At 33.0% G+C, this 25,976-nt stretch overlaps 3 protein-coding genes, 1 long non-coding RNA gene and 3 other non-coding genes across 8 annotated transcripts in view; 1 reads left to right on the top strand and 6 right to left on the bottom strand.

The window, feature by feature from the left end:
• Positions 1-8,701, top strand: part of LOC121738334 (sperm-associated antigen 6-like) — a 31,426-nt gene extending 22,725 nt beyond the window's left edge. Inside the window, exons 9-14 of the mRNA XM_042130312.1 lie at positions 725-877; positions 1,318-1,470; positions 2,294-2,452; positions 7,123-7,268; positions 8,102-8,162; positions 8,581-8,701. Of these exons, the coding sequence (XP_041986246.1) occupies positions 725-877; positions 1,318-1,470; positions 2,294-2,452; positions 7,123-7,268; positions 8,102-8,162; positions 8,581-8,655 (747 nt within the window). The 3' untranslated portion in view covers positions 8,656-8,701. The remainder of the gene's footprint in view (positions 1-724; positions 878-1,317; positions 1,471-2,293; positions 2,453-7,122; positions 7,269-8,101; positions 8,163-8,580) is intronic.
• Positions 2,691-3,438, bottom strand: LOC121738335 (DNA-directed RNA polymerase III subunit RPC7-like). Its single transcript, XM_042130313.1, has one exon. The coding sequence runs from the start codon at positions 3,367-3,369 to the stop codon at positions 2,713-2,715; it is 657 nt and encodes a 218-aa protein (XP_041986247.1). The 5' UTR covers positions 3,370-3,438; the 3' UTR covers positions 2,691-2,712.
• Positions 8,537-12,389, bottom strand: LOC121738284. Its single transcript, XM_042130247.1, has 3 exons — positions 12,257-12,389; positions 8,852-8,991; positions 8,537-8,776 (listed from the first exon to the last, which is right to left on the bottom strand). Exons 1-3 carry the CDS (start codon positions 12,314-12,316, stop codon positions 8,680-8,682), a joined length of 297 nt encoding a protein of 98 aa, XP_041986181.1. The 5' UTR covers positions 12,317-12,389; the 3' UTR covers positions 8,537-8,679.
• A 457-nt stretch (positions 12,390-12,846) lies between these two features.
• Positions 12,847-25,085, bottom strand: LOC121738337. 2 transcript variants are annotated; one of them, XR_006037274.1, is made up of 11 exons: positions 24,982-25,085; positions 23,855-23,904; positions 23,605-23,686; positions 19,562-19,655; positions 18,518-18,622; positions 17,965-18,036; positions 17,332-17,401; positions 16,136-16,188; positions 15,513-15,587; positions 13,210-13,255; positions 12,847-12,943 (listed from the first exon to the last, which is right to left on the bottom strand). It is a non-coding gene; the product is annotated as an uncharacterized LOC121738337 (long non-coding RNA). The 2 variants fall into 2 exon arrangements; XR_006037273.1 differs by lacking the exon at positions 24,982-25,085 and having other exon boundaries at positions 23,855-24,286.
• Positions 18,692-18,759, bottom strand: LOC121739543. Its single transcript, XR_006037466.1, has one exon. It is a non-coding gene; the product is annotated as a small nucleolar RNA SNORD31 (small nucleolar RNA).
• LOC121739548 lies at positions 18,977-19,044 on the bottom strand. Its single transcript, XR_006037470.1, has one exon. It is a non-coding gene; the product is annotated as a small nucleolar RNA U31b (small nucleolar RNA).
• Positions 19,723-19,790, bottom strand: LOC121739547. Its single transcript, XR_006037469.1, has one exon. It is a non-coding gene; the product is annotated as a small nucleolar RNA U31b (small nucleolar RNA).
• Positions 25,086-25,976: the final 891 nt, after the last annotated feature.

The following is a 25,976-nucleotide window of genomic DNA, read 5'->3' as shown; positions in this document are numbered from 1 at the left end:
AGATGGACCATTATTTTTCTCTATGCATCGAAAGATATCAATGTAATCCAAAGATCTATAATCATATTTAATTTTATTTCTCACAGATAATGACTGATAATGACGTTTATTATTGTTATTTTTCTGTTCTGCACTGTCTAGCGGCGCGACTAGTAGTGAAAAAACGCGAGAGTGTACAGTAATGCGCTCGCTTTCCTCGCGAGACCCTTTGTCTCGGGCGTAAAATACCGACAACGGACCGAGAGGGTCCGAGACAGGCGAGACGAGGCGAGCGCACCCATTTACACTCTCGCACTTGGGCCGCCTCGCTGTGTCTCGGCGAGAGTGTACAGCCGACATAACGCTTTAACGTTTAACGAAGCTAACATTTTTTTAACGGACTAACGATTAACGAAGTTAACTATTTCATTAACGGTGCCCAGCTATATTCTAGTGTACAGTGTACTACATAAATAGTAGTCACGGTCGCAGACACCATACATTTTTCTACTAGTAATTTCAAAATAGGTAATTATAGGTCTACAAGAATCTGATGGCAATTTTTGACAGCTGATTTTCAAAAAATATCCTTGATCATTGGATACATTTTTATATTTGCATGTTTAACACAAAGAAAAGGATCAAAATGTTTTATTCCAATTACCCCAGTATCGCTAGAGTCAATTTATTTTCTCACTTTTTGCCATCAGATTCTGATAGATCTATAAGAGGATTTTCTGTATAGCTAGCCCAGCTGGTTGTTAACTCTGGTGGCTGCGGTCCTCTAGTTGAGTTGTTAAGCGAGAGAACCGCAGGATGCATGATACCCGCTTGCATGGCTTTGGGATTCATAGCTGGACAGTCTGATCAACTTTCAATGGCTGTTATAGAATCAAAGGTTTGTTTCATTGCAGTCACATTTATATAAAAAAAAAACTTAACATTCTTCCTCTTTTCCACAAAAAGTCAAATAAAGTCAATAGTTTATACGTGGGAGAGCTATGCTTCGGCACGAATGGGCCGGCTAAACCGGAGAAATACTACGTTCTCACAGAAAACCGGCGTGAAACAGCGCTTGCGCTGTGTTTCGCCGAGTGAGTTTACCGGAGGCCCAATCCCCTACCCTACCCTCCCCTATTCCCTTCCCTTCCCATCCCTACCCTCCCTTATTACCCTATTCCCTTTTAAAAGGCTGGCAACGCACCTGCAGCTCTTCTGATGCTGCGAGTGTCCATGGGCGACGGAAGTTGCTTTCCATCAGGTTGACCCGTGTGCTCGTTTGCCCCCTTATTTCATAAAAAAAGTCATAAAGTCTAACCAAATTTGAATATTTTTTAGGCTATACTAGCACTGGTAGATGCACTACAGAATGAAGATTCACAAGATGCGGAATTGTGTGCTGCTGCTTGGACGCTGGGGCACATTGCAAAACATTCACCGCAACATAGTCTGGCTGTTGCTGTCACTAATGTTTTTCCTAAACTCTTGCAAGTATGTAACACTTTATTCTATTAACAATAGGACTTTTAAAGATGCTAAGCAAGCAATTTATTTTTATAATTTCTATACTGATCTAGGGATATTTGGATAATAAAAATGAATCCAAATAGGTATCCCTTGGTCACGACATCACGTGTAAACGGCTGGACCGATTTTGCTGAAATTTGGTATCGAGATACTTTGAGTTCCAGAGAAGGATATAGAATACATTTTATCCCGAAAAAAAGTATGGTTACTGCACAATATACTTTTATGATTTCCGCCTAAACTATTCAATCTATTTTGATGAAATTTGTTATGGACTTTCAGTCTCGAGAAAGGACAGAGGATAATTTTTGTCCCGGAAAATGTACAGTTACTGCACAATAAACTTTTATGATTTACGCTTAAACTATTTAATCTTTTTAGATGTAATTTGCTATGGAAATACTTTGAGTCTCGGGAAAGGATAAGGGATACTTTTTGTCCCAGAAAATGTATGGTTGCGGCACAATAAACTTTTATGATTTTCGCCTAAACTATTTAAAATTTAATCTATTTTGATGAATTTTGGCATAGAGATACTAATTTTAATCTATTTTTTTCTTAATTATACCAATTCTAATTAAATAATCATCATTAGATAGGACAACGTCTGTCAGCTAGTTATGTCATAAACTAACAGTAGTCATTCTTTTTTATAGTATTTTTTATTAACCCATCGATTGTGGAATAACGATACACAATAGCTTTTTTATTGTTATCGCCGCCGGATGCGGCCGCTTAGGGCTTCATGAATTAATAAAACAATTCTTAAAGTAAATTATTATTTTAGTTATATACAAGTCCAAAGTCATCATCTGACCTAAGAGCGAGAGTGTGTTGTGCTTTGAAACAGTCAATCCAGTGCTGTTTGCACAGACCTGCATTAGAGCCACTTCTGCATGCGGCACCTAATGATATACTCAAATATGTCCTTGCTCAATATGCTAAAGTAAGTGTAAAATTTATTGTAGTTTACTACATATTTTGTGACATAATACATTGTTATTTTACATGGTCGTTTAACGTTTTAGTGTATTCTAATATTTAAATGTTTACTAAACCCAAAGAGTTAAAAACATGACAAATTTTAACAGGACTGAATGCCATTCTCTAAATGTTACTGAAAAATATATCAGATTGGGGATAGCATTGTACATATTGCAGCAAAGAGCAGTAATCATAATATATGTTGAATAATAACAGTAACCTTTAATACACTGGCCCATCATCCAGATTGTCGTCTTCCTCCTCATAGTCTTCTCCGTTATCAAAATAGTTATTAGCATAATCTGTACCGTCATCTATTTCTTCTTCTTGCTCCTGTTCATCTTCTATATCATCATCATTATCCTCTCCCTCTTTTTTTACAGTGGCTTCATTCTCGTCCATCTCGTTGTCTTCCGTAGATTCCTCTTTTTCTTTGCTTTCTAAATTTTGCAGCCTTTTGGCTATTTCTGCTGGGTCCTCCAGTTTCCTCTTTCTAGTGACGGTTCTCATTTTTCTCGCCTGCGGCCGTAACTCAGGCGGCATGTTTGTCCATACGCAGTCTAATACTCTACCCCTTTTCGCATTTAGCGCTAGAAGTTTGTATTTATCGGAATACCTTTCTATGCCATCGGTGCGAGTGTTGATTTTAACGAATGCTGGAGATTCTTGTAGATACTCGATGAATTGATCTTTGACTATAACCATGTAGTCAGTCGCAGCATCGGATACGAGTGGCAGGGGTTTAGTTTCGAGCTTAGGAAACAAAGGAGGCGGTGTTAATATTTGTGGAGTGTTGTCTCCTCGAGTGATTCCCAAGGCTTGCATTTGCTCTTGAGTTAAAGAGGTTCCGCTTCCTCGCCCTCTGCCTCTTCCAGCCATTTTGATAAACTCTTGTAATTAGTTGTAACTTGTAACTCTTGTTTGATTGTAGCAAAGGTTATTGCGAAACGTAAATAAACAAACAGATGTTTCTGACATTTGACACGTATGAAATGCGTCATGACCATAGATAAAGGCTGCGTTCCAGATGACGTTAATTTTGACCAAAACGCTCAAAACGTCCCCTTCTGCCGTTCCCTTTGGCGACCGGGGTCGTTTTGATAGCGGCTATGACGTCACTCATGACGTCATCATTTTCGCTCAAAACGACTCTTGACGAAGATGGGTCAAAGTGGGCGTTCTAGTTTTTAAAAAAATTTAACGTAACTATATCGAGAAAGCCATGTTTGGAAAGTTTTCAGGAGAGAGTAGAGACAAAAAAATTTTATATTATTTCATTACAAATAATATTTTAATTAAATAAATTAAATAACATCTCATCTCTCCTATACCTGTTGACTTACTCGTACTTGACTAAGCATTATGCGGTATTGTTACCTAACGTTTATATGTATATTGTGACAATAGTCAATATTCAAAATATGTGGTTTTGTTATTAAAATATGATTAAATGTGAAAACTCAAATATAATAAAAGTTTAACTATATTAAAATATGATTACTTAAGTAAAAAAAAATTAATACTAAAAACGAAACAAATATAATATTATGTACCTACATATTTTATTAAAATAAATGTAACTATAATCAATAAAATTACTTTTATTTACGACTTGAAGAAAAGGATCGTAATATCCAAGTTCGGTTCAATGTACCTATGTATAAAAAAAAATAGTTCTTTTTTTAAACTTTTCTCAAAACGATCCATAATCCGTTCCACTTGGGTTTGTATCACTGACGCTCACAAGCTAGTGGAACGGGAAAAACTACGGTCTTAAGCGTGAGCGTTTCTAACGTCATCTGGAACGCGGGGAAAGTATTATATAGGCTGCGTTCCAGATGACGTTAATTTTGACCAAAACGCTCAAAACGTTCTTCTTCTGCCTTGGTTTTGATCGCGGCTTTGACGTCACTCATGACGTCATCATTTTCGCTCAAAACCACTCTTGACGAAGATGGGTCAAAATGGGCGTTCTAGTTTTTTTTTAATTTTAACGTTACTATATCGCGAAAGCCATGTTCGGAAAGTTTTCAGGAGAGAGTAGAGACAAAAAAACTTTATATTATTTCATTACAAATAATATTTTAATTAAGTACTTAAATAAATTAAATAACATTTAATGAAATATTTTGATTGGAGAATAAATGAGGGATTTTCCTATTTTTTTAATTTGATTGTCAAACAGTTTCCATTTTAGTAACTAGATGGCGTATGGGTAGACAACTATCGGTAATACCAGGGAATACCATCAATAATTGCTACAAAACTGGGCAAAAGAATGTAAAACTTGATACATTTCAATTTGAAAAAGACGCAATAATATTCCAATGAATAGAATAATAAAGTTATTATAACGATGTTTTAGCTAAAATTCACGGAAGAAATAGCCCTATTTACCGATATTCACACCAAATGTCATAGGAATTATACATTTTGGTTTTGACATCTTACCTGCACTTGTGCAAGATAACGGATATTTAATGGCTAATATTTTACCAATAATGAATATCAAAAACCCAAATAGCACAATTTAGGTTTTTGATATTCATTATTGGTAAAATATAAAACAATAAAAAGTAGAAGAAGTTTGAAAGTGACATGCCCGCCAAAACTCTTTCAGTTGTCAAGTTTCAGTTTGACAAGTTTTTATTATGTCAGCGTGTTCCTAAACTATTAACCAGTGTACTGGCCTAATTGCTTAGGCCAATGATCGCTTAGGTTTAAGATATTTTGATTTATGTCACACTTGACAGTACACTGATATTTTTTGGAAACACAACCCATATGTAGTCAGTGACACCAACCTGCAGATAATTTCAGATCGGTGAGGAACCAATAGAAAATCTAGAAGTGTCTATCCTTACGCCATCTAGTTAAGATTGGTGAAATTAAAATTAAAAAATATAAATGAAAATCCTTCATTGTTTTAATGCCGGCGCCAGACATGTGTTTAAATACGCAAATACCCAAGTGTGGCACTGACATTTGCCTATTTGTGCAAAGTTTGAACACACATTTGTAGTTTGCCATCATGAGTCGGTTTTTTTGCGCACATCAAAGTAAACAAACTTCAAAGTTTGTGCGGCCTGCCACACTTGTCGCACAAACTTTGGACTTTGGCAATTGGAGATTTGAACGTCAATAATTAAGTGGAGTAATGACTTAGTTATCGAATTTCTTGAGCTACTTCAAGCAGAAGCCTCAAAAATTTTATTATATTATAAAAAATGTAATGCACTCAAATAAAATAGATTGATAGCGTCCAAAAAATAGTCGTCCAATCTGTCAGCCATCTTTGCAATAACTGTGCCGTAAAACATTTAAAAACAAGTCTGGCATGCATATTTGTGATCCTGTTTGCGCACGTCAAAGTTTTAAAAAAGTTTGCTCAAACTTTGAAGCACATTTCTGGCGCGGGCTTTAATGAAAGGTCAAATGATTTATAAAATATAATTTTCATCTCTCCTATACCTGTTGACTTACTCGTACTTGACTAAGCATTATGCGGTATTGTTACCTAACGTTTATATGTATATTGTGACAAAAGTCAGTATTCAAAGTATGTGGTTTTGTTATTAAAATATGATTTAATGTGAAAACTCAAATATAATAAAAGTTTAACTATATTAAAATATGATTACTTACCTAAGTAAAAAAATTTAATACTAAAAACGAAACAAATATAATATTATGTATTTTATTTGTAAAATAAATGTAACTATAAACAATAAAATTACTTTTTTTTACTACTTGAAGAAAGGGATCGTAATATCCAAGTTCGGTTCAATGTACCTATGTATAAAAAAAATTATACTTAGTTCTTTTTTTAAACTTTTCTCAAAACGCTCAAAACGATCCATAATCCGTTCCACTTCGGTTTGTATCACTGACGCTCACATGCTAGTGTAATGGGAAAAACTACGGTCTTGAGCGTGAGTGTTTCTAACGTCATCTGGAACGCGGGGTACAAGAGATGCTATTTTGTGCTTATTTTCATAGACTTGTAATGTGCGTGCAATTGTGCGTGTATTTTCTTGAATTATTCTATTTGTCGATCATTTCGAAGCATAATCCTGAAAAGAAAGTCATTTAGTTCGTGATATCGAAAAACAATAGTTCAAGTAATGTGTATCCTTAAACACCTTCGATCACATTAAAACACACTTAAAAAAATATGCAAAGTCTGTAGTAGCCAAATTATTACTAGATGTGATATTTTTCTCACTAATGCCTTATATACTTAGCAAGATTAAGGGATTATTAAACTTATAAATTATCTTTTTAGCTTACAAAAATACCGATTGAAGAGCCCAAAAAACGTTGTTAAAAACTTACGTATTTAATGTCAAACCCACGTGTGTGAGACATTCTTTGGCTGTTTTTTTGGTTTATTATTTAGCAGAACCACAAAACTCAACAATATCTAGCATAAAATGTTCACTGAAAACCTTTAATAACACTTTTATTCTTACATGAAATATGCAGATCGACTCTTTTGTTATGTCCTAGTAGGTAGGACATAACATTACACGCTTTTGACGCATAAACACCGATATAAGGCTCTTTTTTTAAACAGAACCTAGACTTATTGTACGTGTGCTAATTTGGCTGATCCATATATATATTTTTTAGATTTTACCAAATGATGCTCGCGCAAGAAGACTTTTTGTTACTTCTGGAGCTCTTAAACGAATTCAAGAAATAGACAGCACACCAGGCACTTCTCTAAAGGAATATATAAATATCATAAATAGTTGCTTTCCCGAAGAAATAGTGCGGTAAGTTCGTACTTTTCGAACAATAAATTCAAATTAATTAGTTGTCTAATGTCTAGCTCAGTTTCAATCTATACGTATAATAAAATCGTAGGAAACTCAATTCTGTACATTGAATGTTTTTGAAAAATAATACTTGGGACGTGATCTACAATCGATATGGAAGCCAAAAATATAGTTTTTAGAATTTTTGTCTGTTTGTATGTATGTATGTCCGGGATGAACTCAGAAAGTACTGGATGGATTTACTTCAAATTTTGCACGAATATTACTTAGAGATTGGGTCAACACATAGGAAATATATTATTACGATATCGCCAAGGGTGGGGGGGAGGGGCTCAAGTTTCAATATTTTTAGTTTTTTGCTCATATCGCTAAAAAGGTGCGTTGTAGAGAAAAAAAGTTCTGTACATAATGAAAGCTCATATTTCCTACAAATTTCTCGTTTACACTTTGTATCTATCTCCACTCCTTGCCTTGCTATGAACTTTTATCTATCTTATCTATACAGATTGTCGTTTGTGTGTGTAGTTTTTAACTTTGTGTTAAACACAAAGTTAAAAACTACACTAAACATACGGTTTTCGAGTGTTATTTGATGGATTTGTTACTTGTAACGAAATGGTGTCGTGGCGTTTGTATTGCGTCTTATTTCTCCTTTTTAGGAACAAACTAAGTCATCTATTCATATAATAAAATCGTAGGAAACTCAATTCTGTACATAGAATATTTTTGAAAAATAATACTTGGGACGTGATCTACTATGCTGACGCGGACGAAGTCACGGGCACCAGCTAGTTTATTATATTTTATCAATTATCATTATTACGTTTCAGGTACTACACCCCGGGCTTTTCAGAAACATTGTTAAATCGAATAGATGCCTATAGTCCACGGGTAACTATAGTCTGTCAAAGTAGTGAAGAAATTAAAAAGTGGCAACATCGTAGTGTTGAAAGGGATGACACTACGATCTTGCCACTTTTTAATTTATTCACTTTTTTGACAGACTTATACCAACTAGAATTACCAACAAATTCATTTATTTATTCTGGTTTATTAAGTTAGTAAACTCTCACACCCTCCGAGTCCCGTCGCTACCGCCGCAAAAGTATTCAGGGCAATATTGCCGGCCGGGCCGCGGTAGCGGCAGTGGCTGAATGTAATCGCCCCATAAGCCATATTATGTTCCTAAACGCTGCAGTGACATGCCGCAAAGTTGCGCAGCACTGTGGCCTCGTTCTAATATACAGGTGAATGAATAAAGCGGGTCAGAGATAAATATTTTATTTCACGGGCTATTTATTATTTTCAGGTTCCAGAGTTGTTTACAGATAGAATCCTCAGCGATTGCCAGAGTGAAGTTACATCGAACATTGAAGCAAGTTAAATGTTATTTTAATTGATTATTATGTTATACAAATTTTCCAAGTGTCCACACAAGTTTTTGGACTTTAAAGCTTCGTCCACCAACAGTTGTATATTCGATAGCCATAGACTGAGTAATGACTCTGAAAACGTATCCGTTATATAATAATTTTAGTTGATTATAAATAAAAAAATAAAATTTTAAATATTATACTTACTTGTATCCTTGACTATTAAGGGCATTTAGAATAAGTACGCCTTCTACGTCCACCTCAAAATATTCTTTGTGACTATGATACGGTAGGTTCAAACTCGAAAAGTGGTTTTCTAAATATTTTATAGTTCCGGATGTTGAGCCCTGTAACAATGCTTAGTTCAACAAAGCGATTTTAAGGCTTTTACTTTTTTCTCTCGAGTACCGAGAGTAGAGAGAGGTTTTTGGATATTCTTTTACAAGTCCTACACCAACTCCATCTAAAGATATTATAATTATATTAGTAGTATGGGGGTTATATTTTTTGAAATTCTGTCATCCAAATTTGCCATCAGATCTTGGTAGACCTATAATTAAAAATATTTTACCCAAAACTCGATTAGAGCCTTGGTATAAATAGCTTAATTTATTTAAGGAAATCTCAAAGTTTTCTGGGTGGGAATAGCCACTTGCTATAGGTACCTACTATACTATACTAGCCTATGCGTTTAAAGATGATATGCGTGATACATTATAATTAATAATAGTAGGGAAGTAACCTAACAAAAATAATCGATAATTAAAAAAAATATCCACAGCCGAACATATAACCTCCTCCTTTTTGGAAGTCGGTTAAAAATATCGAATCACTTCGTAAAGGAATTGCAATCGAAATTATCGATTTCGTACTGACATTTTAGGCCGCCCTTTTTTGGTCGATTTGATTACGATTCAACAGTGTCAAATTGTCAATCTATATTGACATAGGTTCCGTTTCATGCAGGTGACATTTTTCAAATATTTTCATAACAATTTTATACTCCTATTTCACAGTTAATAAGTTAGCATTTAGCAACTTTTCATTTTTATTAATTTATAATAATCCCACCAAAACATTAAATGTAAAAAGGAGCCAAGCAAAATATTGCATAGCCATGCAATATATCTATCGTAAAAAGTTTTCAGATCACATTCAAGCCAAGCCTTCAACTTGTTTTGTAATTTAAATCAACATTCAGTGAATTTATCAATAGTTTTCTTTATTTTATAATTATTATAGTGGCTCGGCAATGAGCATAAGAAAAACAAATATAAAATTTCATATTTGGGGTAGTATAGTCATACTTACACAAACGGCAAGTGTTTTTAGTATGTAACGATGGTACCCAATAAATCCAATCAGTCGCTGATTATTTCTCTAGTGCTCATTGCCAAGCCTCAGTAATTATAAAATAAAGAAAACTATTGATAAATTCACTGAATGTTGATTTAAATTACAAAACAAGTTGAAGGCTTGGCTTGAATGTGATCTGAAAACTTTTTACGATAGATAATTATATTGCATGGCTATGCAATATTTTGCTTGGCTCCTTTTTACATTTAATGTTTTGGTGGGATTTCATTTCTTTTTTTAAGGTTTCTTTTCTTTTCAGGTCACGTTCAAACTTTTCTGTACTTAGGTTAGCACCCATTCTCTATCCCTAGGTATATATTCTAGGTCGTAAAATTAATTGATGATAACAGGAAGGTACTTCTACAAAGTACAAATTCTATGACGATAGCCCAACAACTTTTGAACTTTCAGGAGGCTATTCGTGCACTGATGTTACTTTCGATTGAGTATCACGACCTATCCCGGATTTTTTTAAACCATAATAATTATACTCCGCAAACAAGCGATACTGCGATATAAAGGGAGTGCTACACCATCTATCGAGCGAGTATGGAGTGTATATCGTAATTCGCAGTTCTGATTTCATTTATATTTTAATCGAATTTAATTATTAACAAAGTTAACAATGAAACTCATTGCTAACTTTGTTAACACTATTTTTCCTTTTGTACGTAAAATAATTATTATGAAGTCGAAACTCATTTTTAATGTTCTTGCAAAGCCACAAACATAAAAATCTTTTCTTTTATTTAATAAACTTATATTATACTTTTCAGTTTTTAGGTTTCCTTGCCCAAAAGATGAAAACGGGAGCCTATTTCTAATGAGTCTAGACTTCGCTGTCTGTCTGTCGTCCGTCCGTGTGTCACGAGGCTAGATTTCGAGAACCGCAATAGCTAGATATTTTAATTTTTTACAAATTATGTACTTTTGTTGTCGCTATAAAAGCTAATAGTCCAACTAAAATAAAATAAATGATTAATCGGGGGTCTCATAGGTACAACAAACACGTTTTTTGCCTTTTTTGCTCTATATCCATAATGGTACGGCGTTCCTCAGGGAAGTATCCTAGGCCCTTTTCTGTTTTTACTTTATATCAATGACCTTCCCAATGATATTGATCATAAAACAGTATTATTCGCTGATGACACAACTTTGGCAATTAAATGTAAAAATAATCAACTATTTCAAAACTTAATAAAGATCATACTTGACAAAATACTAAAATGGCTTGAAAACAATAATTTTATTGACTAATAAACTGAATTATAATTGAATTTATTACTGTAATTTTAACATTATTTTGACTTCTAATGGATAATTATAATTGAATTTATTACTGTAATTTTGACATATTGCTACTTATTTTTTATGAGTTTTACTTATTTTGACTTCTAATGCTAATTTAATAATTACGGACTTCGTTTTGTAATCGATTCTAATTTTGTAATTCTATAAATTATTTTCAATATTATATTAAATGTTTACTTTGACTTTTGCACGCCACCTGGATGGCAGGATTTTAGAACATTTTTTTTAATTTGAAGATCTATGTAATGCACTACATTCTTGCAATAAATATATTTCATTTCATTTGGTAAAAGTAAGGTTTTTGAAAATTTCAGAAAATACCTAATTGTATTTCAACTTTAATAATAAGTAATAAAAAGTACATAAACTTGTGATTTAAGGGGGGCTCCCATACAAATTTACGGTACGGAACCCTATGTACGCCAGTCCGACTCGCACTTGGCCAGTTTCATAATTTTTCCTTTCATTGTGGATAACAACCTAGGGGGGCTCCCATACAAATTTACGGTACGGAACCCTATGTACGCCAGTCCGACTCGCACTTGGCCAGTTTCATAATTTTTCCTTTCATTGTGGATAACAACCTACCTTGTTGCCAAATTTCAAGGTTCTAAGTCTGCTAGAAGTACCTTAGAATTTTGATGATCTGTCAGTCAGTGAGTGACAAAATGTAGTAACTTTGATCATCCGTAACTATTAAACTATTTATCGAAATGTTATGTAATTTGGAGGTCAAGCTAAATTTAATACTTGCTCCTAGTCACCGAAATTCTAAATCCCTAGCTTTGTTAATATCGAAGATAAAGGGGGTGTGAAAAAGCCGCGAACCGCTTCGAGAAAAGTATGCTACGGCCGTGCCTTTGCTAAAAAGCTTGGCTGGAGCACTGCCGTGCTCCCAGATAGTATCCTGTATTCCTGAATTAGGACCTCTATTTTAATATTCACCTTTATTTTGCAAGTTATTTCCTCCGTCGATTCTGATTCAGTCACCACTATGTACGTCATTTTAGATGCAACTCAACTACCACTTTGATAAAACAAGTTCTATTTTACAAACTTTATATAGTACGGTAGCCGAAGTTATCTACTGTGGTTTCCAGTTGATAAAAATATGCGATTCGCACGGATGCAATGTCATTTGATATATTTTAATACTGGGTTAAAGCCTTGACCTAATAAAATGCACTGAAAAGTTAACATTTAGGGCCAACGCTAAAACTCGCGCAGGCGCACGCTCGCGTTTGTATGAACACAACTGTACCCACTCGATATTATACTGAAATGAGATGGGCGGATCGTGGCCCGCGGCGGTCTTCCGACGCGTGCTCCCGCGCCCGCCCGTGTTTTAGTGTTGGCCCTTATTCTAAAATTTCTCCATATAAGGTAGGTAATAATAGGTATAAAACAAGAGTGTTAAAATGGTTAATAGTTAAAGAGTAATGAGAACTTATTGAGGGCTCGCAAGATACAATGGTCTTGGATAATAATGAAAAAATAATACATAGGTAACATAAATCATAATTTACTGTTTATTTTGTAACTTTTTACAAGTATCTATTACAAAATATTTTGTAGGTATGAGTATAGAATTTTTATGATCACCTTGAACACCTCTCACTTGTACTGATTGACCTGAAATGAAAAAAATAATATTTAGGCTAATGAAAAGAAAAAAGTTCTTGTTATTAAATCTGTGTGGTGATCAGATGTAAAATATCTTCAAAAATTTCTAGATATATGCTTGTCAATTAAATCATCATTTACCATTTTATGTGAATGATTCTAGTTCAACAAACAGGATTTTTTTTTTGTCAAATACATGAACTACTGGATACATTTTGAAGGGGCAAAGAGAATTATCGGTTTTCATTGTCTATGAAATTGAACTAACTGCTCACCTGTATGTACAATATTGTATACTCGCAATAATCATCCAGAAGCAGTCTGAAAAATAAAGGAAGTAATTCAAATAATGTTCTCTTTATATTTTTTTACTATGAAGGTTTTTGTATACTCAGTTGTTACCATACCATATTTTCCCCATGGCTCAGTGAGACAGGGATAACTTGTTTTTCATCATTTTAACTTGTTTTTCAACAGTACTTTTAACCCTTAAACAGACAGCGGGGCTAAAATGGTCGCATTTAGCAATTCCTCTCAATCATTTCAGCAAATGAATTGTCAAAACTGTCAAACTGACAAATGTCAAATTAGTACGAAATACGAATTACTAGATCGACCAAGATCGACAAGGCTTTTTATAAACGTGAGCGCGGGCGCTGCATTTTATTATTACGTTCATATAATCCTTGTCTATCTGTAGGCATGAATTACGAATTTACGATTCGTATTATGATTCTACAAAGCGACCATTTTAGCCCTGCAGGCATTAAAATATGGGAACAAATATAATGACCACCAAAAAATGCACTGATACCCTAAACTTGTTTACCAAAAAAAGATAATTAACACCAAAAAAATGTCTAAAATTGCAATACTACCAGCTATTTTAGTCATGACAACACTTCAAATTGTAATCGAACACCAAATATAGTAAATGATCACCAAATATAGTAAATGACCACCAAATATAGTAAATGATCACCAAATCCTTGTGAGCAAATCAATGCGATATTTCTGTCCAACTAAATCACTACGATTAACAAAACATGTAAGCATAATATTATTAACAAAATAGTTGGCTAAGTCTGAGTCAGACATGGAGGGTTCCGTACTGTTATAGAACAAAATTAGACCTAAAATTGTGTTTTTGCATGGGAGCCACTTTTAAATTATTTTTTATTATTATTATTACCTAATTATTGAAGTTAACATAATATAATCAAGGCCTTTACGAAAATATCAACGTGCCTACCGGTTGCCATTATTGATATCGAGCAAAAAAGGCCAAAAAAATAAAGTTTGTTGTATGGGATCCCCACAGATTTTAGAAGGGAATAAATAATAATTTTATTTTGTTTTAGTACTTGTTATAGTGGCAACAGATATACACAATCTGTGAAATTTTTAGAAGTCGAGCTGGAGCGGTTCTTGAGATATAGCCTAGGCCCTAGAGAAAGACAGACGGACAGACATCAAAGTCTCAGTAATAGAAGGGACTCTCTTACTAAGACTTTGATGTCTGTCTGTCCGTCTATCTGTCTTCTCTTTAATAGGATATTTGCTAAATAAAAATATATTTGGTTATAATTTTACATTAAAATGCTAACATATAATGTTGGTGATCGTTTACTACTTTTGGTTTAAGTAACAATGATTTATTTGGAGTCATTTTGCATAAATACGATACCGAGATAATAAATCTTTGGTGATCATTTTACATTAAAATTCTAGTATAATGTTGGTGATCATTTACTAATTTTGGTGATCATTTTACTTTAAAATTATAGTAAAATGTTGGTGATCATTTACTAATTTTGGTGATAATTTACTTTTTTGGTGATCATTTACTATTTTTGGTTTGAAGATGTTAAATCTTTGGTTATCATTTTACGTTAAAATGGTGGTCTGTATTTTGGTGATTATTTACTATTTTTGTCTGTGAAATGTTACTATTTCTGGTGATCAGTTAATTATAAGCCTTAAAATATTTTAAATATAGTGTGATCTTAATTTTTACCTGTACAAGTGTACAATGTATATAATGCCTAAGAAATGTTTTTTTTAAATATTAAATTAAGACAAAAACTAAGAACTCTCTGGCATTTTATAATTTGTTTCTAATATCCCTATTTTTTATTCGGCAACTGCATACTTTGAACTTTAATCTCTTAACTGATAACTGACAATGAATAATAAATTATAATGATTTCTAATATCAAAATGTAATTTCTTGTATAATGGAAATAGTGTCCATATCATACTGCCGTCAGACGGGCATATGGCATATAATTACCACTTACTTTGAATAATTACTTTTCCCAAAATGAATTGTTCAGTAAAAAATTTTTAGTTTCATACGAAAGATATAAATAAAATAAATAAATAATCGTTTAATTCAGGCAATAGACCCATACATATAAATATTGGTAATCAAAAAATGGTTTTATGAATTAGAAAAAGACAAAGATCACTATAAAACTCCAGTTACCTAAGTGGTCGATAAATCGTACTATGCTTGATTAAACTATAAAGTTGTTACATATAAATAATATTGTAAAATAATATAATAGAGATGTACCTGTTTTCTGAATTAATGTTTAGCAGGACTTAAGTATCGATACTTTATTGGATCTTTTCTTGACAGCCTCTTAACCTAAAATCAAAGGAAATCAACATTTAAAGAACTTACAGATTATTTCGTGGCATCCGATTAGAGAAATCATGAAATCAGTTGTTACCATACCATAATATTCCCCATGGTTTTGTGAGACAGGGATAACTATTTTTTTCATCATATAAATAATAATTACATTAGTAAATACTTTTAAAAAATAATTCTTAGGATAATACTGAAGATAATCTATTACTTTAATTATAATTATCAATTACATAGTAGGAACTTACATTTGGAAGTATTTTGCTCTCTTAGCTGCATCATACTATCCAACTTTGCATACCTGAAATAAAAAAGTAAATGTGAATATTTTTACTAGATAAAGTAAATCAAGGAAGTAATCTATTTCAATCAGATGTTACCATACCAAATATTCCCCATGGTTTTGTGAGACAGGGATAACTATTTTTTTCATCATATAAATAATAATTACATTAGTAAATACTTTTAAAAAATAATTCTTAGGATAATACTGAAGATAATCTATTACTTTAATTATAATTATCAATTACATAGTAGGAACTTACATTTGGAAGTATTTTGCTCTCTTAGCTGCATCATACTATCCAACTTTGCATACCTGAAATAAAAAAGTAAATGTGAATATTTTTACTAGATAAAGTAAATCAAGGAAGTAATCTAATTCAATCAGATGTTACCATACCAAATATTCCCCATGATTTTGTAAGACAGGGATAACTAATTTATTTCATCATAATATTATGTCAAAGTCTTCATTCAATTAATCAACACGTTGAGGGACATTCACCTGACAAGATATCTCATGGATATCTCACTCTCGAGTCTCGAGCGTAGTGATTTAGTCGATATCGATATTTAATATATCTCTTTTTGACTAACAAGTAACATGCGTACGTCGAGACTTGAGAGATACATTTCTCGTTCGTAGACTAGCTTACTCAACAAGATATGTCGATGATTTTCTAATTGTGTAACATTGATTTATTTCATTGAATTATTTAGAGATATATAATATATAATCATAATCGGAGTTTTGGCGGAATGTGGAAGAGTGCTGCTGTGAGTTTGTAGACAAAAATAGCACAGATTAAATTTAAGAAAGTAGTCAAAGAAAGTTTGTGTGCCAAAGTCAATGATTTCATAAAAAACACATCTTGGGAGTAGGATGGCTGCTGGCAAGGCTACTTCTACATTATTGTATGACTAACAATTATGTATTTTAAGTTACAGCATTGTAAATTTTATTTTAAAAGATTAATTTTATATTTTTTACTTCTTTTTGGTAAAAAAAGTGGGCCCCGTGCGAGTTTCTTACGCCGGTTCTTCTCGCCGGGATAGTTCGCGAACCGGTGGTAGGCACCGTAGTATCAATATTCTGAAAGCATTTTCTTAAAATCTATTCAGAAGTAAAATAATTTTTATTTTATTTTAGTCTAGTGACAAGACGTCATCATGCACTCAAAAATCGACGTCCACACTACACAGCCATCCGTACATCGCAATGTTTCAAGACATCTGTCATCTTGATACATTGCAATGTACGGACGGCTGTGTTATGTGGACGTCGGTTTTTGAGCGCATGATGACGTCCATACATCCCCAGCAGTCATATCCCTGAACGTGTTAAAAATTTATGCGGCGAAAACGTCTTAGATTACGAGTATGCAAAACAATTCATTACAAGATACGGGAATTTTGCAATAAAAATTGATGACGTAGTATTATAAAAACCCGTACTTACATTAAAACATCAGCAAAATTTTTCATCCTCTGATAAGTTCTTTTCATTAATTTTATAATGCAACCACCACCTGAAAAAAAGTAGAATTTGAAACAATGCAAAAAGAATTGTTTAAAATAAGATATGCATTTATTGCAATCAGTAAATAATTTATCATCAAAAAAATATGATATATGCTTGTATCTCAGCATCATGTGAAATATGATTCAAAAATAAAAAATGTACTTTTTAATACATAATATTTTATTTATCTTTTAATTCATCAAGTCCGATATGCTTACTGGTGAACGAGACACAATAGAATATCTATGTCTAATGTGTCTCGTTAATTTTATATAAAAATATAAAATTAACGAGACACAATAGAATATCTATTGTGTCTCGTTTTCCCACGATCGACGGATTAAGCCCAGTTTCTGAATTTTTTAAACCAGTTTTTTTTTTACTATTGCTTTAAATTGACTAGCCTCAAAAAATTAACCAATCAACAATGCTAGTGAAATGATAAACTCCTGTCAAAAACCTCAGAAACCGGGCAACAATGACTTTATGTCAAAGGCATTAATTTATTGGCATATAGCAAATTGATATGCCTATAAATAAATTTTTCTGACTTCTTTCCATAACACTTACCTTTAACTCTTCTATTATTCTAGCTAGATATTCCATTTTCTTTCCTGTCAAGCTCTGCTTATTTAATTTAGCCTGCAACAATAATATCTAATTAAATATTTCGAATTGCAATATCAGTTCTAAAAATCTTGAATTTATTTCGTCAGATAAATCGATCAACATATTCTTCAGACTGGGGCGATATAATATTCATCATACTATTTCAAGTGTGAAGCTTACAAACACATTTTGAATATTATGAGTGTTGGTAATATTGATTTTGTATTCAGTGTTTAAAACCATGGATTGCTGTCGTTAGCATATGTTACAATGCTGATACAGTGCCATACTATGTGGATTGTGGATGTTATATCCAGTGTGACGGGTGTTCACTTTTTTAATAGCCTACTGGGGCCCACCATTGAGCAACGGCCTCCCCTCTTTTAGTTCACGGTTCTGTGACATCTTTGGCCATTCTTTGTAGGACCGAAAAAAAAGGGGGCGCATCCAGCGCACCATTTTTTGTGTCGGTTACGCCGTGCTCACTACTACCCTAAATTTTTATTCAACTCACCATTAATGCCAAAACATTTCTAGTCACTTCTCCGGTCTGCTCTTATCGATGATGCCTTTCAGTTATTAGTGTTGCGTGAGCAGTGATTTGGGCATTTTGACATGTCTGTAAAATTATATCACAATTTTTAATCCACACTGTTCATATGAACTTTCTCTGAGGATGAATGTTCAACATATTCAGAAAATATCAATCAACATTTATGATTCAGACTGGGGCGATAACATAGTCATCATTATAGTTTTTAATATAGAGCATAAAAATATGTAAAAATAAGCCATAATAATGCTATACTTACAATAAAATATTAAACATTGAAGTATCTTTTCATTTGAGCCCTTTTAATGTTTTTGTATAGAAAATACACAATTTTACTGTAATTATCATGGTACCTGAAACGGAAACAAATGAATGAACACAAGTCTACAATGTTTTTCATTCATACACAAACATTTATAAAAATCAGAATACTATCAATCAACAGTTTTTTTAATTCAGACTGGGGCGATAACTTAATCATCATTTTTAAGTCAGTAAAAGAAAGTAATAACAATAATTTAACAGTAATATTTAATACTAATTAGCTATGTCCACACTATGCAATACTTTCAGACTGGGGCGATAACATAGTCATCATTATAGTTTTTAATATAGAGCTATGCTATACTTACAATAAAATATTAAACATTGAAGTATCTTTTCATTTGAGCCCTTTTAATGTTTTTGTATAGAAAATACACAATTTTACTGTAATTATTATGGTACCTGAAACGGAAACAAATGAATGAACACAAGTCTACAATGTTTTTCATTCATACACAAACATTTATAAAAATCAGAATACTATCAATCAACAGTTTTTTTAATTCAGACTAGGGCGATAACTTAATCATCATTTTTAAGTCAGTAAAAGAAAGTAATAACAATAATTTAACAGTAATATTTAATACTAATTAGCTATGTCCACACTATGCAATACTTTCAGACTGGGGCGATAACATAGTCATCATTATAGTTTTTAATATAGAGCTATGCTATACTTACAATAAAATATTAAACATTGAAGTATCTTTTCATTTGAGCCCTTTTAATGTTTTTGTATAGAAAATACACAATGTTACTGTAATTATTATGGTACCTGAAACGGAAACAAATGAATGAACACAAGTCTACAATGTTTTTCATTCATACACAAACATTTATAAAAATCAGAATACTATCAATCAACAGTTTTTTTAATTCAGACTGGGGCGATAACTTAATCATCATTTTTAAGTCAGTAAAAGAAAGTAACAACAATAATTTAACAGTAATATTTAATACTAATTAGCTATGTCCACACTATGCAATACTGTCATCTTCAATTTTCGTCATCAACTTTTAAAGCCCGTCACAGACTTAGCTATAATATACATATATTCATATTTTTATAGCTAGGCATATAACTATATATTTTCTATACTAATTTTCGCGTGACCGCACACTCAGCTATAATATATATGTATTTCTGGTAGCTACTATAATATATATTATAGTACGGTATATTAATATATATTATAATTTATAGCTAAGTCTGTGATGGGCTTTATTCAACTTTCGTTTGCCATATTCAATAATTGAATGCGTCGAAATCACCCGCGTTGGAAAGAAAAGTGTCATAGCATTGCGGGCATGTCTCACGAGTCACGTGCGATGTTGACTGCGCTATAACGCATGCCCTTGATGAACAAAAAAGGCACAGTGTGGACAAAGCTGTTGAATATTAAATAACCAGTAACTTACATTTAAAATATTATTTTGAACTTTAACGATGGGTTTTTGGTTGATATGTTCAATGGTCAGTTTCACACAGATTAAACCTGAAAAAAAAAAATATCTTTAATTTTTTAAACTTAACTCCAATAATTATTATATTATATGATCAAAATACAGCTTGGGGCGATACTGTTGCCATCATTTTGAAAAAGTTATACATAAAGGCGAGACCACATTTACAGCGCTTACTAGCGAATGGTACAGTTTTTTGAGCGAGTGCCATCTGCCGCTCTGTGCGGTTTACTTAATATGATTTCAAAGAAAGTGTCGCGCTGTTGAAGCGTCGCGTAATGCGGTCTCACCTTAAGGGGCTTAGAACACCTAAATGCGAGATTTCGAAGAGGAATGTCTGTAATCTGTATGATAGAACGCGGTATTTGTATTGAGAAAGATATATAATATTATTCAGAATATATGCTAGTTCCATAGTGTTTTCAAAACACGATGCAACTTATTTTTCTCTATAGAAAAAATCGCAAACATGCCTCTAATAAAATCTTCAAATGCTCGATATGTCTTCAAATGGCACTCAATAATTATTAAATTTATGGACAACATTTGGCTACCAGTGCATATAGGCGACATATATATAGCAGGTAGTACCTGCTATATACAAGGTGTAACAAAAATAAGTGATAATACTTAAGGGTGTGTATGTGTTCCTTATAGAGAATTCACTGTGAAAGTAGCAGCGCTGAAAGACCAATTTCTTTTTTCACTTTTGTATGGGCAAGCGCTCGAGCGTCACGAGTTTCTCCATACAAAAGTGAAAAAAAAATTTGGTCTTTCAGCGCTGCTATTTTCACAGTGAATTCTCTTATAAGGAACACATACACACCCTTAAGTATTATCACTTATTTTTGTTACACCCTGTATATGTCGTAGGATGATTTGATAAATCGAATTTTCGCGAAAATTCTAGGGTTTTCGCGAAAACACGGATAATTAGATAATGTTGATTACATTTTTCAATCTTACTGAAAAAATTTAGTGTTTTCGCGAAAATGCGAGTCGCCTTAGTACGATTGCGAAACCAATAGTTCTAGTTATTATCGAAAAAACTCGCTGATTGGTCGGTTTAAGTCTAATCACAACAACATCTTCTCTGATTGGTTGAAGACTTGACGTTTTAAATGTCAGTCATTGTCACGTGTTGTTTTTGTAAGCCAGCTAGCAGTTTTTGATATTTAATGTGTTTAAAATTGCAGATGGACTTGAAAATAAGTGCGAAAAGTTATCTAAGTGTGTCTGTAAATACTATTAATGACTGATACATGTGAAATTAGTGCTGAAAGTTTAAAAGAACCAGAAACTAATTCTGAGGTTATGTCCTTTATAATTCTATGGTGTATTACCTCAAAGATACATAGGAAAAGATAGTAACCAATCAGAATAAGAGTTGGCCAATAAACAAAAATCAAGCCAATCAGCGTTAAGAATGTGCAATGTTACTAAGGCAACTCGCGTCTTCACAAAAAAACCTAATTTTTTTAGGATAATGGAAAAATGTTATCACCATTACCTAATTATACGTGTTTTCGAAAAATCCCTAGAATTTTCGCGAAAATTCGATTTATCAAATAATCCTACGACATATATATTTTTTAAAATAAATCCTTAATTAGCAGTAATCAAGTATTTTCCACAATCAGAGTAGACTTAGCGTACATGCGTGTGCGTTGTGAATGTATGCAATTGTCGGTCAATTTCGATTAGCTCTTCTAAGCGTCTTAAGCATAGTAAAAGGAGGGGAAGTAAGTTATCTTCATACAAGGGCACTGCGCGCGGCTTGTATGTGTGCGTATCAATGCGTCGCCACGTACGGCACACAACAAAATCTCGGCCAGTTTTATAAGGCTGGTACCGCCGAGATTTTGTTGTGTGCCGTACGTGGCGACGTATTGGTACTATGGCGCCTTCGATCACTAATATACAAGATACACAGTCCCATACAAAACCTCTCGCAAATCTGTCGCCGAGTAAGAGTTTAATAAAAAAGTATACTTTTATCTAAAATCAACCTTAATCATAGTTTTTAAAGATCTTTTTATAAAACAATGTACATTGTGTGTTTACAAAGCAATAATTTTTTACGAACGACGCACGCTTCAAACTAAATTCAACCATCCGCGTATATGTCTTAAAGTTTAAATTATTACAATGCCAAAAAAGCACATTAATTTTACGGCTGCACTTCGCCGCTGGAACAGGGCGAAGTGAAGTATGAGTGGAGTCGAACTGTTCAACATTTTTTTGTTGATTGTAATTATTTTAATGGTCTATTTTTTAAAGCTTAATGTATAAAGTGCGGAGTAATTATTTTTTACTTATTATATTATGTTGTTCTAATATGTTTAATTTTATAGTTAACTAAAATATACATGTATACATTGAATATAAATGCTTAGAACATACAACGCTCGCTAAAGTCGGGTTGAAAAATTCTTCGCATCTTTGCCATGCTATAACTGATATCCAAACTCCACATCTAACTGGATCTCGAGGAAACCTAAAAAAATATATATTCCTCAATAAAATAAATAATAATTAATAGCGACTCCACCAAATGGAACAAAAACTCTGTGTATAACCAGAACATTTCAAGTGGGCATGATAAACTACGACAAGTACCTTAAGTATGAGTATTCGCAATTCATCTGAATTGCATCGAGGTTTATACCTCGTGTTGATTTATTTACAACTTAATTTTAAATCTGTTTTTGTTGATTTCTTAACGAAATACCAATATTTACAATACAATTCTATGAAATATATCAGGATAAAATTAATACATACCGGAAATATGAAATTCCATCCTTTTTTTGCGTTTTAAACATATGATTTTTACAATTGTTGAACGAGCACTGGGGCATGTTTCCCAGCGGAGCGTTCGAGAACTACTAAATCGAATGTCCACCAGAATGTTGCGTTTGGTGCGGACCTTTTAGTGAGGTCGTTTTTTGCCGCGGACTGTGTATCTTGTATATTAGTGATCGAAGTATGGCGCACACATACAAGACGCGCGCGGTGCCTTTGTATGAAGATAACTTAATTCCCCTCCTTTTACTATGTCTTAAGTGTCTAAACACACTAGGCGGAAAATACGCGGCCGAAGTTAGGCATGATTACGCCTGCAATGTATTTTAAATTACCGATGGCACACCAAGCCGAAATTTCGCGTTATACTGTATGCGTAGAGCACTGCTGAAGTACTCACGCCGAAATTCTGCCGCATAACTTCGGCATGGTGTAATTTTATTGGGTTTACTTACCAATCATACTGACAGTATGCAAGAATAATTGCAATTTTTGTAAACTGTCGCGTTGTGCAATGTTTCACGTCAGATATGGAATCTAGAAAAAAATAATAGTTTAAGAAACTTGTAACTTGTATAATTCATCATTATTATGTTACGAGCAGCTCAGCAACTATCAATCATCAAAATACAGCTAGGGGCGATACTAATGACATCATAAAATAATTCATTTTAAATCAAGTAATATTTTGTGAAAGTAACATACCTTTTGCTCTTATATATTCTTTCAATGTTGCCATCAACTTTTTAAAGTTCCTAAAAGCAAAAATTCATGTAAATAATTTTTTATAACATAAATAATTCTTACTTTTATTTCAAAATAACATGTAACATTCAACCCTTGGATATACAGCTATATCAAAAGCATATCTTACACGGAATGTGCTAATGTTCCTATCCAGAGTCAAGCATGCCAGTTGGTTCTGTGCACACATCGGCTTTGGTAGGGTATAAAATAAGCTAGTAATTCAGATTTTAATGATGATGGCCATCATAATTAAGACCACATCAGTTTGGTATGACTTTTACATGCTTTTGCAACACAATATGTAATGATAATGATTTATTGCATAAATGTGGTACATAAAGGTCTTATAATATTATTTAAATGGATCCAACATTCTGCCTGTAAGTGGCATGCAAAATAATTTTAAACTTATACTTTCTTGCTAGCAATTAGGCCTGCCTGGACTGTCCTTACATCGGGGCTAAAATGGTCACATTTAGCAATTCCTCTCAATCAATTCAGCAATGAATTGTCAAAATCAAACTGACAAATGTCAAATTAGGTACTAGACATGAATTGCAAGCAGACTTGCATTTTGCGATTTAAAAAAACTCGCCCATGAAGGGTTCCGCAGCAGCAATAAGGTTTATTTTAATGAAATTAAAAGGTTTTTATGAAGGGTTCCGCAGCAGCAATAAGGTTTATTTTAATGAAATTAAAAGGTTTTTATGAAGGGTTCCGCAGCAGCAATTAGGTTTATTTTAATGAAATTAAAAGGTTTTTATGAAGGTTTCCGCAGCAGCAATTAGGTTTATTTTAATGAAATTAAAAGGTTTTTATGAAGGGTTCCGCAGCAGCAATTAGGTTTATTTTAATGAAATTAAAAGGTTTTTGATTTATTTTTATATTTCAGTTGAAGTATATAAAAATATTATAATGATTTTCTTAAGCGACCATTTTAGCCTTGCAGACTAAAATGGTCGCTTAAGAGAATCATGTTAATAAAAATACATTTAGATCCTTTAGAGTTGGAATCAAACCCAAACCAATGTGGATAACTCTAATAAATTGCAAAAAAAATATTAGAATAATATTCAATATCTTACCAATATAATTCATCTTCATCCGATAACATCAAGAAAAGAAGTTCATGCTTCTTTTCTTGAAATCTTCAAATATTTTCTTTAATGAAATAAGGGGGCAACGAGCAAACGGGTCACTTGATGGAAAGCAACTTCCGTCGCCCAAGAATACTCGCAGCAACAGAAGAGCTGCAGGTGCGTTGCCTGCCTTTTAAGAGGGAATAGGGTAATAGGGGAGGGTAGGGATGGGAAGGGAATAGGGGAGGGGAGGGTAGGGAAGGGAATAGAGTAGGGGATTGGGCCTTCTGTAAGCTCAGTCACTCGGCGAAACACAGTGCAAGCGCTGTTTGACGCCGGAAATCTGAAACAAAAATAATTTAAATTTTATCATAAAAATATTTCATACTAATCTTGTTACCTGTGACACGAGACTAAGAATATTTGTAACATTCAACCCTTGGATATACAGCTATATTAATTGCATATCTTACACGGAATGTGCTAATGTTCCTATCCAGAGTCAAGTATGCCAGTTGGTTCTGTGCACACATCGGCTTTGGTAGGGTATAAAATATGACTAGAAAAAGTAAGTAATAACTAGAAACATTACTTTAATTTTGAATAAAAATTTTACTATAAGGTGCAATATAATGATCAAAATAAATTGTATTTAAACTTACATATTTCCTGTGTTCTGAATGTCACCTTATACATTGGCATGCCTGTAGGGACAAAGTATAGTATTAGCCAAATCCACAAAGCACCAGTTTTATTATAATTGCACCAGTTTTGTCAGTTTAATCGGTAAAGTTGAAATCATTAATTCATACGAACGAGACATAAAATGCAATCATCATAATTTGTATTTAATTTAAAATGAAATTAAATTAAATAAAGTTTAGCCAATTTACAATAGGAAAAAACTTACTTGAGACTTCGGAGTTATCTCTAAATATACTATGAAAAACTACTATTTCCGTATTTTTATACTTAATTATTTAAGTATGTTATCTTCTCCC

Source organism: Aricia agestis, chromosome Z, assembly GCF_905147365.1.
Source record: "Aricia agestis chromosome Z, ilAriAges1.1, whole genome shotgun sequence".
NCBI lineage: Eukaryota > Metazoa > Arthropoda > Insecta > Lepidoptera > Lycaenidae > Aricia > Aricia agestis.
Note: the sequence above shows the minus strand (reverse complement) of the source record. Positions and strands in the feature narration are given on the sequence as shown.